Source organism: Coloeus monedula (genome assembly GCF_965178545.1).
Source record: "Coloeus monedula genome assembly, chromosome: 7".
In the NCBI taxonomy this organism is placed as follows: Eukaryota; Metazoa; Chordata; class Aves; order Passeriformes; family Corvidae; genus Coloeus; species Coloeus monedula.
In genome coordinates this window covers 8,950,656-8,964,634 of record NC_138787.1, presented here as the reverse complement: position 1 = coordinate 8,964,634, position 13,979 = coordinate 8,950,656, and the positions used below count along the sequence as shown (strand labels likewise).

The 13,979-nt window shown below is 38.6% G+C and overlaps 1 protein-coding gene across 1 annotated transcript in view; it reads right to left on the bottom strand.

Annotated features, from left to right (window-relative positions):
* MYO1B (myosin IB) overlaps window positions 1-13,979 on the bottom strand; it is a 107,562-nt gene that overhangs the window by 49,978 nt on the left and 43,605 nt on the right. The window contains exons 4-7 of the mRNA XM_082285446.1: window positions 9,225-9,319; window positions 6,005-6,109; window positions 3,016-3,062; window positions 236-299 (exon numbers count right to left, since the gene is read on the bottom strand). Coding sequence (XP_082141572.1) covers window positions 236-299; window positions 3,016-3,062; window positions 6,005-6,109; window positions 9,225-9,319 — 311 coding nt within the window. The remainder of the gene's footprint in view (window positions 1-235; window positions 300-3,015; window positions 3,063-6,004; window positions 6,110-9,224; window positions 9,320-13,979) is intronic.

Genomic DNA, 13,979 nt, shown 5'->3' with positions numbered 1-13,979 from the left:
AACAACACAGTCAATTCAATATTCATGCTTACTTCTTCAAGTCTGTTTTCACTCACTCTAAGGTACATTATCCAGCACCATAACAGCAAAAAAAATTAAAAAGCAGAATTTATCACATAATGGAGAGAGATTCTATTAGACAATCACAGCTGATCTTTTCAATAATTTAACCATCTCCCTTTTTATACAAAACATTTTAATCTGTGAATATGCTGATACCAGAAGTAATACTCACAGTTGCTTATAACTCCCCCAAGTGGGTCACCTTTGAAATCAAACTCAATATCCATGTATTTTCCCTGTGAAAGCAACAGATTTTAAGATTATAAGCTGTGTTTAAGAAAAACTGCTCAAGACATTGTTTAAGTTAGTTGCTTGAAAGGTTAAGAGTAATCTGAGAGTCTCCTGTCAGATTTCTGAAAAACAGAAAATTATTCAAATCTTCCAAGACATTATCACAGCCAGGGATTTTTATGAAAACAGCTTTAATTGGGTCTGTAAAGCAACCCAGTAGCTTGCTCAGTTTCTAAGGTTCTATGAAGAAAACGCACGTTATACAGACTTCCATCGGAGTGCCAGGAACACCAAACAATCCCTGCAGCCATTTAGGTATCGCCATGCTTATTTACTTATTTAGGATGCAGGAAGAAATTATCTTGCAGGCGGCCTTCTTTCCTCAATGGGAGCTCTCAGAGCGTGAATCAAGGCAGCTGACGGAGAGCCACTGAGTCTGGCCCGAAGGAGCGGCTGGCAGCGAGTGCTGCTCGCAATCGCGGGACGTCTGTCCCTGAGCGTGTGCCTGCCTTGTAAAAGTGATGGATTCTTCCCGCTGAACTCTCTCCCTCGTAACTCAGGAGACCAGAGGCAACAATTAACGGGCTGTCACCGCACAAGTGATTTCAATCCTGGCCATGCTGGCGCAGTGTGTTTCCTTGACTTCTGCTTGACTTTTCCACATCATAGAAGATTGCTCTGGTCTTCGCATCATTTTAATTTATTTGACAAGTGCTTAATGTAGTAACAGCTAAATTTAACAGTGACAAAACGGACAGACCCACACTGTGCAGAAAAGGCAAAAGCAATGCTGCTCGCACTGGCAAGGCAGTTAAGAGAGATAAAAGCTGCTGGTAGTAATTCAGCCAAATTCCACCCTCTGGAGCACACTTAACAGAGGACGCTGTTCAGTGAGAGGGAGGGGGGTGAACACTGAACAGGCTGCCCAGAGAAGCAGGGCAGGTTCAGGGCCAGGCTGGACAGGGCTCTGAGCAACCTGGTCCAGTGGAAGGTGTCCCTGCCCATGGCAGGGAGGTGGAATGAGGTGGCCTTTAAGGTCCATTCCAGCCAAAACCTTTCTAAGATTCTAGGACAAAAACAGCACATTGAAAAGCCTTGTGTTTATACTTCCTTATTCACTGCATTTAGGAAGAGATTGGGTTTTATTTATTTTTCTATTTTACTTTTAATTACAGAACATAAAAAACCAAGCACTTTACACTGACTCACTCAAAGATACTTTCTAATTTACTGAGTATTTTGTCAAGATTGGCTTGACTCTACTTAAACTCTTATTTTCCTTGCTGCCAGATGAGGTAGCTAGACAGGACAGTATTTGTACTGTCTTGTTCAAGGTTAATTCTGAGCTGATTCAAATTTCAGAGATAAAAAAATTAAATCAGATAATTAAATTTTCATTTCCCATAGACTGGGACAGCTGGGTGTTTCCAAAAGTATTTTTAGCTCTGTGTTTATAAGCAAAGACTTGAAAGGCAAAATAGTTGTTAGTTGCACTTTGTCCTGGAAAGACTTCTGGGCTGTCTGCTCATCATTTCTGTAGTGTCATGTCTGATAACTGCAATGTTTCTACCCTTTCTATTAAAAAACATTTTAAAGATCTCTAAAGGTGCCCCAAATTTTGGCCCTGCCCTCGTGATGAAGACCCCTTGCTCTGTTCACAATCAGACGCAATGAGCTGCAGAAGGAGCATTCATAGACATGTGGAACATCATCAACTCTTGGCAATTGGAAGGGAAGGGGAGGAAATCTCCCAAGTGGGAAAAAAGCGCCTCTCTCCAGTCTCACAATGTCCAGCACTTTTATCCATTTGCTTTTACTCACAACACACCATTCTCCCAGTTTATTGATCTTCCTTCTGTTGTCAACTTTATACATCTCACAATATTACTCTTCTGGACACAAGTGAACAAATGACAGAGTTGTACTCAGCTTTCTGATTTTAGCAGGAGAAACTATGATAAGTATTCACACTTCTGAACCTCTCAACTCTAGCTTCAACTTTTCCGTTTTCCCAACTGTCAATTCTGATAATTTCTCATTCAGTTTCATGCTAAAAAAGGCTGAATTCAACCAGCTGATTAAAAAGAATTTAAGCAAAAAAGTAACATTACAAATGTTTATATTAAAACCGAAGTTGTGAACATATTTTGAAATGTTATAGAAAGCAAATGGGAACCTAAAGTAGTAATTTTAACAAAAAATATATACATATGAATGGAAAACAAGATCACATGGAAAGATCTATTTGCTAAGCAGACCAGTTGCTGGACACATGGTCACTGACACAAAAAGCCACCAGTGCCAAAAAATTAAAGAACTCAGCTGCACTGTAATTATGTTTTCATCCGGTCACAGGCTGCCACATCCTAATTTTGTTTTTCTTTTTTAGCCTCTACTTTGATATTCAATTGAACTCTATGCCCATATCAGAAACCAAAAAGATTTCTGGCAAGGAGGTGAAATGTCTTTTAAGAGGGGTCACTAACAGTGCCCTCCTAACACACTGGTGAAGGAGAACAAGCTCCAATGTACAAAATGAAATACTGATTGTTGCTGAAGGTGTTTGCCTTCTTCAAACACCACAGTCCTCAGACAACTACAAGAAAGCTCCCCAAATTATTCCTTCCCTCTTTACAGATGCCTTGATGGGTGACACATGGTAAACCAGAAGCAGCCAACAGCACAGCATGCTGCTCAAAAAGGACTGAAGAAAATACTTACAAATCTAGAGGAGTTGTCATTCCGCGCCGTTTTGGCATTTCCAAAAGCTGGAGAAAAACAAATATGACAAGCAAATCTATCAGTAAAAAACCACTTAAATGATAAAATATCCAGGTCTGCTTATATATTTAAAGAAATTACAGACTTCTGAGAAACAATACTCTGCTCATTGTATGGGCATCAGTCACTGGGGACAGAGTGTGACAGACATGATCACAAATGAGAAAAACCTACAGAAGTCCAAAGAAGTTTAGTCTCAACACCTTCCTTGTTTAAAAAAGCTAAAGAAAAATGTACAAGAGGAAATGGTTCCAAAACAAAACTGCACCCATATTAAGCATATATCTTTGGGGTTTGAATCAACAAATTCATGATTTTATTACCCAAATAACTAAATACAGGAAATACTTCTTCCTCTTCATTTCAGAGACAGAAATGAATCCTAGTTCCCAGAAAAGAGTATGTTAAAAGCTGGAGGCCAGAACGGAGGAAATTACAGAATGACACTTAAAAATTGTTTGCATGGGACAGTTTAATCAATGCTTTGAAACTGACTTATTTACACCATTTCCACTCATTAGTCCTACCTTAAGGTGAATATTAATCAGCTGAAATCAGTCAGGTTTACAATGAAAGTTTGTCTTCAGCTTGACCTAAACTAGCTTTCTGAATAGTTTGGTTTCAATTTCTTTAGCTCAAGTTTTAGGACAATGAAAATTCTCTGAGAAAGGACTTCCCAGGGCTATGTTCAGATAGGCAGTCAACATCTTAGAGCATGGGCAGGACAAGAACTCAGACTGGGGGACAATTCCAGCTCTGAAACTCACACATTGTCCAAGCACATGGAGTCAAACAGGAGTGTCCACTCCATCATTAGGTACAGCACTCCTACTTCCAACAAGAGACTTTATTTATCCCAGTATTTATTTACATAGCATATATATATTTTCAAAGATCAAGTCAAATCAATGGTTTTTGGGCAGAAATAAATACATGCTTTTAGGCTTCTACAGACTTGCATGAGTAGACTTATTCTTGACCAAAGAACTAGAGCCAAAATGAAAAGTTTGTTGATCCTAAAGGCCAGGATAAGTGAAAGAATTGTTTTTAAAATCTTTATGCCCTGCAATAAATCATCTTTTCAACAACCAAATCTCTGAGCTACATTTTCTTAAATGCAGTGCTGAACAGTAGAGTCATTTATAACTGCATGGAGTCAAGCACAAATGTTCCATTATAAAGCATGAGACACATTCCTTGGTTTTCCCTAAAGTTCATTGTTTCTAAAAGTTAATTTACAGTAGCAACTGTAGTTTTAAAAAAATAATCCCATAAGATAAATTATGCATATGTAACATTTATGTAATTTTCTTGCACTGCAGTTTGACTGAAACAGAGCTACATAACCAAAGAAAAATAAATCTGACCACAAATGCTTAATTTCTCTCTAAAACCTATATAAGCAGCCAGGCTTGCTCAGTTTTTATTCCTTATGGAATAAGCCAGTGTTCAACCTTCCAAAAAAGCTAAACAGGCACTACCAGCACACCAAGCAGAACAAATAGTACCTTAAAATGATAAGGCAATCTTCAGTAAGCCTAGCTGATTCCTCTTGCATTAAACCAAAGCTTCACAAACCAACAAGAAATCAAACACATTTAGCAGTCCCTGGGGAACAATCTAGCTTTGGCAAGAAAAGCCTCTGCACCCACCATGCCATTTCTGTCTATATCTGAAATCTGCTTCCAGAACAGAGATAAAACAATGCAGCTCTTCTCTGTGAACCCAAAACAATGGAAGGCTGCAATCCCCTCATTCAGCTCTAAGGGGAACACAGCTGATCATCAAAGAAAGCCTTATCCAGCACTTCCATTATTCTTAAACATCAGCATTTCATCCTTTCTTTACAAGTCTTTGCTTACAATTTCTGTTCTTTGTATAAAGACCACGTTTTAACTGTCCAGTTCCCCACTGCTCTCTGCCCACTTTCTTGCATTCCCTTTCCTTTTTTTTTAACTTTTCCCTCTGTTCTTGCTTGTAGAGTGCTTGTCCCCTACAGACTCCAATTCATCACATATAAGCAAGGCAATAAACATAATGTTGACACTCAACAGTCTTTACAAACATCACATATGATCTGGCCATAGTGCAAAATTGTCTTCTGACAACTGACTTTGTCTCAGCCCTACAACAGCTTCGAGAATTCTGGGAAAGACTGAGCCAGGAATCGACACAATAGACCTAAATAAGTCAATGCTAACCAAGGAACTTCTGAAGGCAATTAGTAGACAATGGGACAACACTGCAAGCTTTAAGGATCATATATCCTATCTCCAGGAAAAAAAAAAAAACAAAGAAGATCCTGTTTCTGGCGGCCAACATCTTTAAAATAAAATGACTAATTAAAAAAATAAAAGTCTTTCATGGGAGAGCAGGAATGGCAGTTGTCAGGACAACAGGCCAACAGCCACCAGACCCAGGGAACATTAAGTCTCAGGGAACAACAGGCATGCATATGGAGTGGCTTCGTTTTTTCTAAGATCCATTTCTTCACCCTTTTTTTTTTCTAAAAGAAAAATAATGTCTTACAGAGCTTGTTTGTTTACTAGAGACTATAATAATATGATTTGGAAGGAAATGAATCAGAGGGACTGAACTGAAGTCAAGTCTTTTGATACAGACAAGCATCATCAAGGCAGGGTAAAGAAAGGGTAAGCCCTCTGAGAGCAGCAGGAGGAGGAGGCTGGGAAGTATGACCTAACTTCCTAAGCTCTTCCTTCATGAGGGAAACCATTTTCTTCTCAAGAAAACCTACATGGAACTGAAAAAAATCTTGCAGCTGTATTCACATAAAGCATCTCCTATGGTTTTGGACCCCAAATAACAACGAAACATCATCAGGCACAGTTTTCCAAACCAGCTCAGCTGGAACACCAGTACATACACAGGTAATATGCTTGTACATGTACATGCTCTGTGAGATTCTTACCTTCAAGGACTGGATTTGACTGCAAAAGTTGTTCTTTTACTTGATTAACCTCTGCCCCTTTTCCACACACAGCAGCTACATATGACATAACAAGTTTGCTGGCCTCTGTGGGGGAGAGCCAAATAAAACAGTGATAAGCATTGGCAAAAAGGCCACAACATTGTTCTACAGACTAAATCTCTGTCACATTTTCTCAATGCCAGACAGGAATGGTGAGCACATTCATCTCAGTTTTCTCCTGCATTGTTGTACCATCTGGAAATGCAGAAGGAGCATACCCTGCTATGAGACCCATGCCATTACATCAGCAATTCTCTTGATTTAAACACCCATAGCCTCTACTGAAGCTAAAAGAAAGCCACCACTGGATACAGCACATTACCTGCTCCTTTTACATTTAGCCTCAGTAAGAGGCATTCTTCAAGGGAAGAACATTATCCCCTGCTGACACATTGGAAATGTTTTAATCTAGCCTGAAAATAAACAGTCTCAGGCAGTTCCAAGACACAAAATTCAATCAGTTTATATCAGCAGATACACAACAAGTGCAAAAATGCAACACTTGTACACATGTAATTACAACTGTAATCTACAAGCAACTGAGTAACTGCAGCATCACATAACGTGCTGCAGTCTGTTTGAAAGTATAACCAACAGAGAAAGTGAAGCATTCATTTAAACAATGAAACTAATTTGGAGGTGCTTTTAACAAAGTCTGGAACAATTTTTAGACTCTCAAAGCTGGGTTCATAGGGGTGTCAACCACCCATGATAGAAACGAAGATCAGATAATCCATCCAACCCTCCTTACGTTTTTGCTGGTCAGGAAAAAGCAGCTGGAAAATGATTCTGTTTATAAAGTGAGTCTGTGATGGTTACTATGATGCAAGACAGTGAAATTTGAGGCAATATTGGCTGATATACAATGTAATTACTAACAGCTGGAAACCCTATCAATTCAAGACTGTGGTCATAAAAAAATCATTACATCACATTTGTAACAGATCTTCAGAGATCTGTTACAAATTTAAGGGTCGCATTGCAGGAAAGAACTGACAGATTAGATGCTATCCCTTGGATTTTGATTTTTTCTATTTAACCAAATTTGTTAGCATTGTATTACTATCCCATAATGTAGAGGAAACTGAGCAAACATGCCACACAGAGCAAGCAAGGAGCAAAAACTATAGGTGTGTTAAGAAGGCTCCCATCTCCTTTATTTGTGCCTCGAACAAAGCTCTCCTTTTTAAGACTCTGTTCTCTCCAGAGCTTGGAATGACCAAATTATTTAATTTGAGATATTTCCTAAAACAGTCAACATCTTTAAGCAGAGCCACTCAATCACTGAGAGAAGCATGCATCAAAGCAGCAAAAAAGCTGTAATAATAGTTCACACACAATGACTTCAATACAGGCTTTGAACATCAGTGAAAGAAAACAAAGGCCCTTTCTCTTTTTAGGAACTGCGTTTGGCCCAAGAAAGACACCAGGAAGGGAATTTTCACCCTAACATCTCAAAACATTTAAATACATCACTTGTTCTGGTGATGCACCATGTTTCCTTGCCCAGTGTTACTATCAGTTAATATGAAAAACATGCAGAGAAGCAAGAACAAAATAGGAAGCAAATAAACAGACCCAACCGATGACAGTTCAGTTTCAGTTCTTCTAGGGCAAAAATGTCAAATATTCTGGCTACCAAAACTTTAAAACACGGTTGTATAGTGTATCTGTACTAGGAGGTTTGTTTCCTTAACTCCAGGAACTTTTTACCCACCCCCCTGCACTACCACTCCCCTTTATTTTTAATGAAAACCTGAGTTCTCACCTCATAGACCCATTTCAGCAACAGCAGTTACTTTAAATGTTAGAGAATATCACAGATTCCAAGTCGATGAATGACTTGAATTTCAAATCCTAGACAATTTTGTACTTACCTTTATAAAAAAGGAACAATTCATAATATTTCCCATATGGCTATAAAAATTACAGAATAGTCAAAATCCCTATACAAATCTGAATGTACTATTTACATAGAGCAAAGTTCAACAACTCAACCTCTGATTCACCTTTCAAATGAATAAATCAATAATATGTGTACTTCAGTTGTATGAGGTGCTTGATAATTCACAGTTCATGAGGAAATCAAAAGTTTAAACACCACCAGTACAGGACTCTTTTCTAAAGTCTGAACTTCGAGACAGAACCTCAGTCATATTAATAAGAACTTGGGTTTTTTAATCTGCACTTTTACTGAACACATTTTCCTGTTATTGAACTGTAAATAAGGATTATATTACAAGACTTCAAGACCTCTCAATTGGATGCCACTAATCAAGGAGCACCAAAGATGAAGTCTGCATTTTATATTTTCACAAAAGTCCTGGAAAGCAACTTCTTGTAACCTACTTTAAGTCTTGTTCAGAATAAGCACACAAAGCCCCGTATAGCCTCAGATTCAAAGGAAAAATCTCTCAAATTACTTGGAAACAGATGTATGCCTTCCTACCCGCTGCCTCTTTTGCAAGTCACCTCTGTTTAAAATTGCTGTCTTTGAAAATAACTGGCTTCTTTCTTTTTTAAAGTCTACCTAAAATGTACTGCAGTTATGCAATCCTCACTTGGTTTCTAACCTTCCAGTTGAAAAACTAGCAGTCGTTTTCAAGGAAATGTCAGCTTTGCCTAAGAAACTCAGTGTTCCGGTACACAAGCCAATCTTAGCACTGCAGTTGAGCACAGTGTGCAAAAGGCTGATAAAATTTCCAAAGTAATCAGCTACTGTTATTTCTTGTCCTTAGACAAATAGCATAATCCAGTTTTTAAAGGCATGTATTTATTGAGAGACAAGTAGAAGTAGCAAGTCTAGAAAACCCAGAGCATTCTGTTTTCTACACCTTCAAGTTTCCCACCAGCAGAGCCTAAATGTTTTCTGGCCCTTGGAATATTCTGTGACAAGTCAGCATTACTTTGGTACAACTCTGGATACTGATGAGGACACTGTACTAACATGAAATGGGACTTAAACATGGTGACAGTGTGAAAAAACCACTATTTTGTGTGAGTTCACACCTGCAGCAACAAGTGTGACAGCACCCCTTTTCTGCAATGGCCACACACAAAGAGTTACTGACATCTCTCAATTCTTACAGACTCCAGCACCCTTTTGCCAGACCCTGAACAACCCTGAATGTTTTTTAATCAGGTCCAAACTGCTCCTTACCTGTTTTCCCAGCTCCACTCTCTCCTGTAATAAGGATGCATTGGTCTTTGTCCTGGTCCCTTAAAGACCTGTAAGCTTCATCAGCCAGAGCAAAGCTGCAAAGAAAGAAAGAGCCAACTGAGAATTAGAAAAAAAAAAAAAAACACCTACCAAATACCAATGATAATTACAATCTGTCCTTCACACATCCAGGAAAAAAACCCAACCAATAAAAACCCAAAATCCTCCAAGTGCTAATGTTGCATAACTGATAAAAGCATTCATTTTACAGAATATAAAGATCCACAGAAGCAAAATTGATACTTTTTATCAGAGGCTTACTTAGACCTCCTCCAGGAACAAGCAAAGATAATCTTGAAGTTTTTCTAAAGATAGCAAAGACAAAATAAAATAACAGAATTTTAGGGAAATGTAGCTATCTTTCTTCATTGAACAAAATGTCATATTCTTCACTGAAAAAAATGTCAATGCATCATCAGGGTGTGTTCTGTCTGACAACATCTCTAAGATAAAAGAAACAGGAGACCCCTGAGCAGTAACTAAAATGCAATTTCTACTCAGTAAGAAGAAATCTCACAACCTTATAAAACACTGAGCATTTTAAGCCTTTGGGTATAGCTGTACTTGTGCATGAATATGCAGAATTATTTCCCACTAACTGTGTTCTTAACCCACTAAGTGTGATGTCATGTAGGGAACCTAAAGAATATAATAAGAGCCAACAGATTTCCTGTACCAAAAATGTCTTTTCCTGGAGCTCAGAATAATCATGACCCCAAAACCCCTGGGCTGCAATTTGAATCCAGATGTGCTCTGCTGCCATGCAGCAACATATATTCCAGAGAAATGCAGATGTTTTATTTGTATTTAGTTTTCTTTAGTAGTAATTTTGAGACAGAATAAAGATTTTCCTTCAACTGCATCTTTCGATTAATGGAATGAAGTACTTGGTAAACTAAGCATTTTTCTCTTGGAAAAACTTAAACAAGTAGTATCTGTAAAAGGACATAAAAGCAAAATCCAAATAAAAAGGCACACGTGCATTACCCAATTAAAGAAAAAATATGATATCCAAACAGGGCATATTTTTACATGAAATAAACAGCTGTTCAACAGACCAAGAGCTTTGTTAGATTACTGCATCTAGTAAAATATTTAGTGTTTGTATGTATCCAAAAGTGGATATTGTTTATTATTTACAGCAAAAAAACCACGTATGAAAACCAGAAATGAACTCTCAGGTCAACATAAGATGCAGAATCGCTGCAGGTTCAATGCACTTTTCAGAAACTTCATTGTTTCTTCTACAACAGTTCAGGAACTTTGTATTCAGCTGATAATCGCAAACAGATCAAGTATTTGTTTTGGACAACATAGCTATATGGTGCTTTTTTCCACAGGCAACCACAGCCCCTTTATAGAAAAGCAAGCTCTTTGTCATGACATCAGTTAGAGAAAGCAGGAACAGTACAAAGCAAGCAGTGAGAGCCACGCAGGGCATTTTCTAGAGGCTTCTACTGCTGCAGTTTGAAAGCTTCAAATATTAAATCTATATATCCCCAAATTAGTCCGTATTTATTGCTACTGCTGTCCCTTAGCTCCAGGCTTCTCTCCCCAAAAAGTTTATGAAGAGCATGACATGTTGTCTCCAATTTATCATCAGGTGCATGTGCAACACCGTATTTTCTACTTCCTCACCCCTCACCTGTATGAGACTCATCTCATATTTGCTTATTTGGGTTTTGGTTTCGTTTGCCTATTTGGTTTCACGGTCACATCATGCTACCAGCCCAGCCACCCTGCAAGAGACCGGGGTAACCAAGTGAGGGGCATTTTTAAAGGTTAGGAAACTGGTAAATGAAATACCTTGCAGCTCCTTTGCTACTAAGCAGTAACACCCTCCCCTCCCTCTCTAGGGCTTGCCAAGGATGCTCATGCCATCGTTTTGCCCCTCCTTGTGCCCCTGCCATCTTCTCTCCTGCAGCACATCTGCCTCCCCAGCTCCGTGACCCGCCCAGGGCTCCACCTCTCTCACTGCTTTTCTCCAGCCTACTTTGTCCAAGGCACTAAATTACAATTCTCCTTTCTGGACAGATGGCTGGGCCATCCACTTAACACCCGTGATCAAAGGTCATTAACTCCTTTTGATACATATCCCATTGAACCCGGAGCAAGGCTGATCTCTCAAACCTTAATACTGCTGTGCTGATTGAAGCATTTGAACTCAGTAGTTCAGCTGGAGGTGAAAATGTGTTTACGAGAGAGTAGCAGGCTGTAATGTTTCTAGCATTACAACAAAGTCACATTGTGATGTGGCCAACACGCTGGAGAACCAGCAAAAAAAATATAAAATACTCTGCTGCTGCTGAGAGACCATGACACAATTTCTGGCACCCATTTCACTGTTTGGAGTCCAAGCTACAGTAGCAATAACACTTTACCAGACTCTCTTACAGGACATATTTAGGAAATTAATAATATTTGTTGAATGTTGCTGCAGATATACTTGCAATTTGAAAAGTACAACAGCACTCAGAAAAACTCATTCCAGAAGAGATTACCTTCTTTTTCATAAGGAAAAAATTAAAAGCAACAGGATGAAGATGAAAAAAATAAACTGCACTGAGCATTCATGAGCCATCTGAGACAAACTTTAACAATAATGCTGTAATTTCCACAGGTTTGACTGAGTGAAACTGTCCTTCAGCAAGAAGATAAGAGTCTAAGATACTTTTCAAATTTATAGACTGGATGGCTCATTCTGTGCCTCTTGTCCTTCAAACCATCTTGGCCATCAACTAGTTTTTCACTGTTGAAACAATTTTCTTGGCAGTAGTTTCACACTGGGAAATGAAATCAGCATCAAGCACAGAGAAAGTATTCTCTGTTGATATACTGAGTTACGAGTTAATCAGCTTAATACTCATTCGTCTTTTCTAATACACTGAATTTAAGTTTCTCAACAGCCCCTGTCAAAATGTATTTTACTGCTTGATGTATTTATCAACTCTGCCAGCACTGCATAGTTAAAGATGCCAAATCAGGTGTTTTCTCCTTCCTCCACAGAGAAACAGAGAGCCTAGTACTGCAATGAGGTCTCTGAAGTTGGAGAAGAGAGGGGGATTTAATCCAGTTCTGGTTTAATCCAATCTAGTCATAGATGCTTGGCATACACTGTCATTCCCTCCAATCTACACAACCCACAAAGCCTAAAACTCCACCAATACGTCAAATATGATCTACTACAGACCAAAGAAAAAATAAGTCAACTCATTTCAAAAGAAGTTTTGTGTAAGTACTTATCAAAAGTGACCCAGCAGAAGTGTTCTAAAATCTACCACTGATGTTTCAACCACTGTTCCAACAATCCAATTGGAGGAGGAATAACCAAGAGTCTATTTAAACAACTAAGACTCGTCTTTCTGGCAGTGCATAAAGAGCATTAGCACCTTTATGTCAGTCTGAACAAAGATCTTTATCTCAAAGAAAAAGACAGATCTATTCAGATGTCACGTTGACTTTCACCACACAATGTTAACACCTCACAGCCCTTCCCTATTATCAACAACTATCTTTACAGTAACAGAAAACCCAAACAAAAACAAACCTTGAGTCTTTTAGTTCAAACTCTATCTGATCAAAAAAATAGAATTTCATGCTATTCCCTATTTGTTAAAAACAAAATTTCGTTTAAGGTCATTTAAGTTTAACACATATTAATGGTGTATAGACCACAAAGAACCCTAGCCTTTTCCTTTTAGCAACATGAAGAGACGTGGCTCTGTAAAGTCAACATTTGCAACCATAGATTTAAACCACATACCACTCTTTGAGCCACCTCACAATTACAGAGCCTAAGTAAAATTTTAGAATCATTTAAAAAGCAGTTATAAACCATGTGTTTCGAATTAGCTGATGAGTGTGTCAGCAGCATCAGTCACCATACCTTATAATAAGCTCTCCTTTGATTTTTAGGTTTTCGTGGAGGAAGATGACATTCTCTTACCACAACAAACACAGAAATATTTACTGGAGTTCTCTTTTAGCTAAGACTTAACTATAAAAGCAATTTGAAATCAAAATGCCACCCACACCTAGCTCAGTAAGAAGGCTCTGCTTTTTTTATAGCATGGCCTGTTCAGCCACAAGCTCCAGATGGCCAGATCTGTCACAAAGTCCTAACCCAAAAATTTAACAAAGGGAAACAGCACAGTCCTCCAAGCGGGATTTCCAAAGGGCCCTGGCAATTTTCAGCATCTTAACAGCACCTCTGTGCTTGAACAGAACACTGGAGTCAGGAAGAGACAGGAGCGAGGTTTCCACTCGCTCACCCTGAGACAAGAAGCAAGTGCTGCACTTGGACACTCCAGATTGCACTCACAACTACAGAAGCCATAAAAACCTCGCTCTTATCGTCAGAAATTCAGCTCATAGGAGCAGCTTTTCTTTTCCTTTAAGCCAAACTCACCAGGATCAGTACTTGCCAGATACTGGTACTTTTTCTGCTATCACTTTCATTCTTCCTTTCATTTTCCTTAGCATTCTCTATTAAAAGTAATTAGTTAACACTATTTTAAATTCTCTATTGCTCTTCTCATGCACTAATAGAATCAATTCATTTCTTCACCAGCTGTTGCTTTGACTCAAGAGATTCTTGGTCCCCATTTCAGAACATCTATTGCTTAATCTTGGCTATTGGCTGACAATTCATTTACTCCTTTCAAAGGAAATTAGGAAAACCTCTTTTCTTGACTG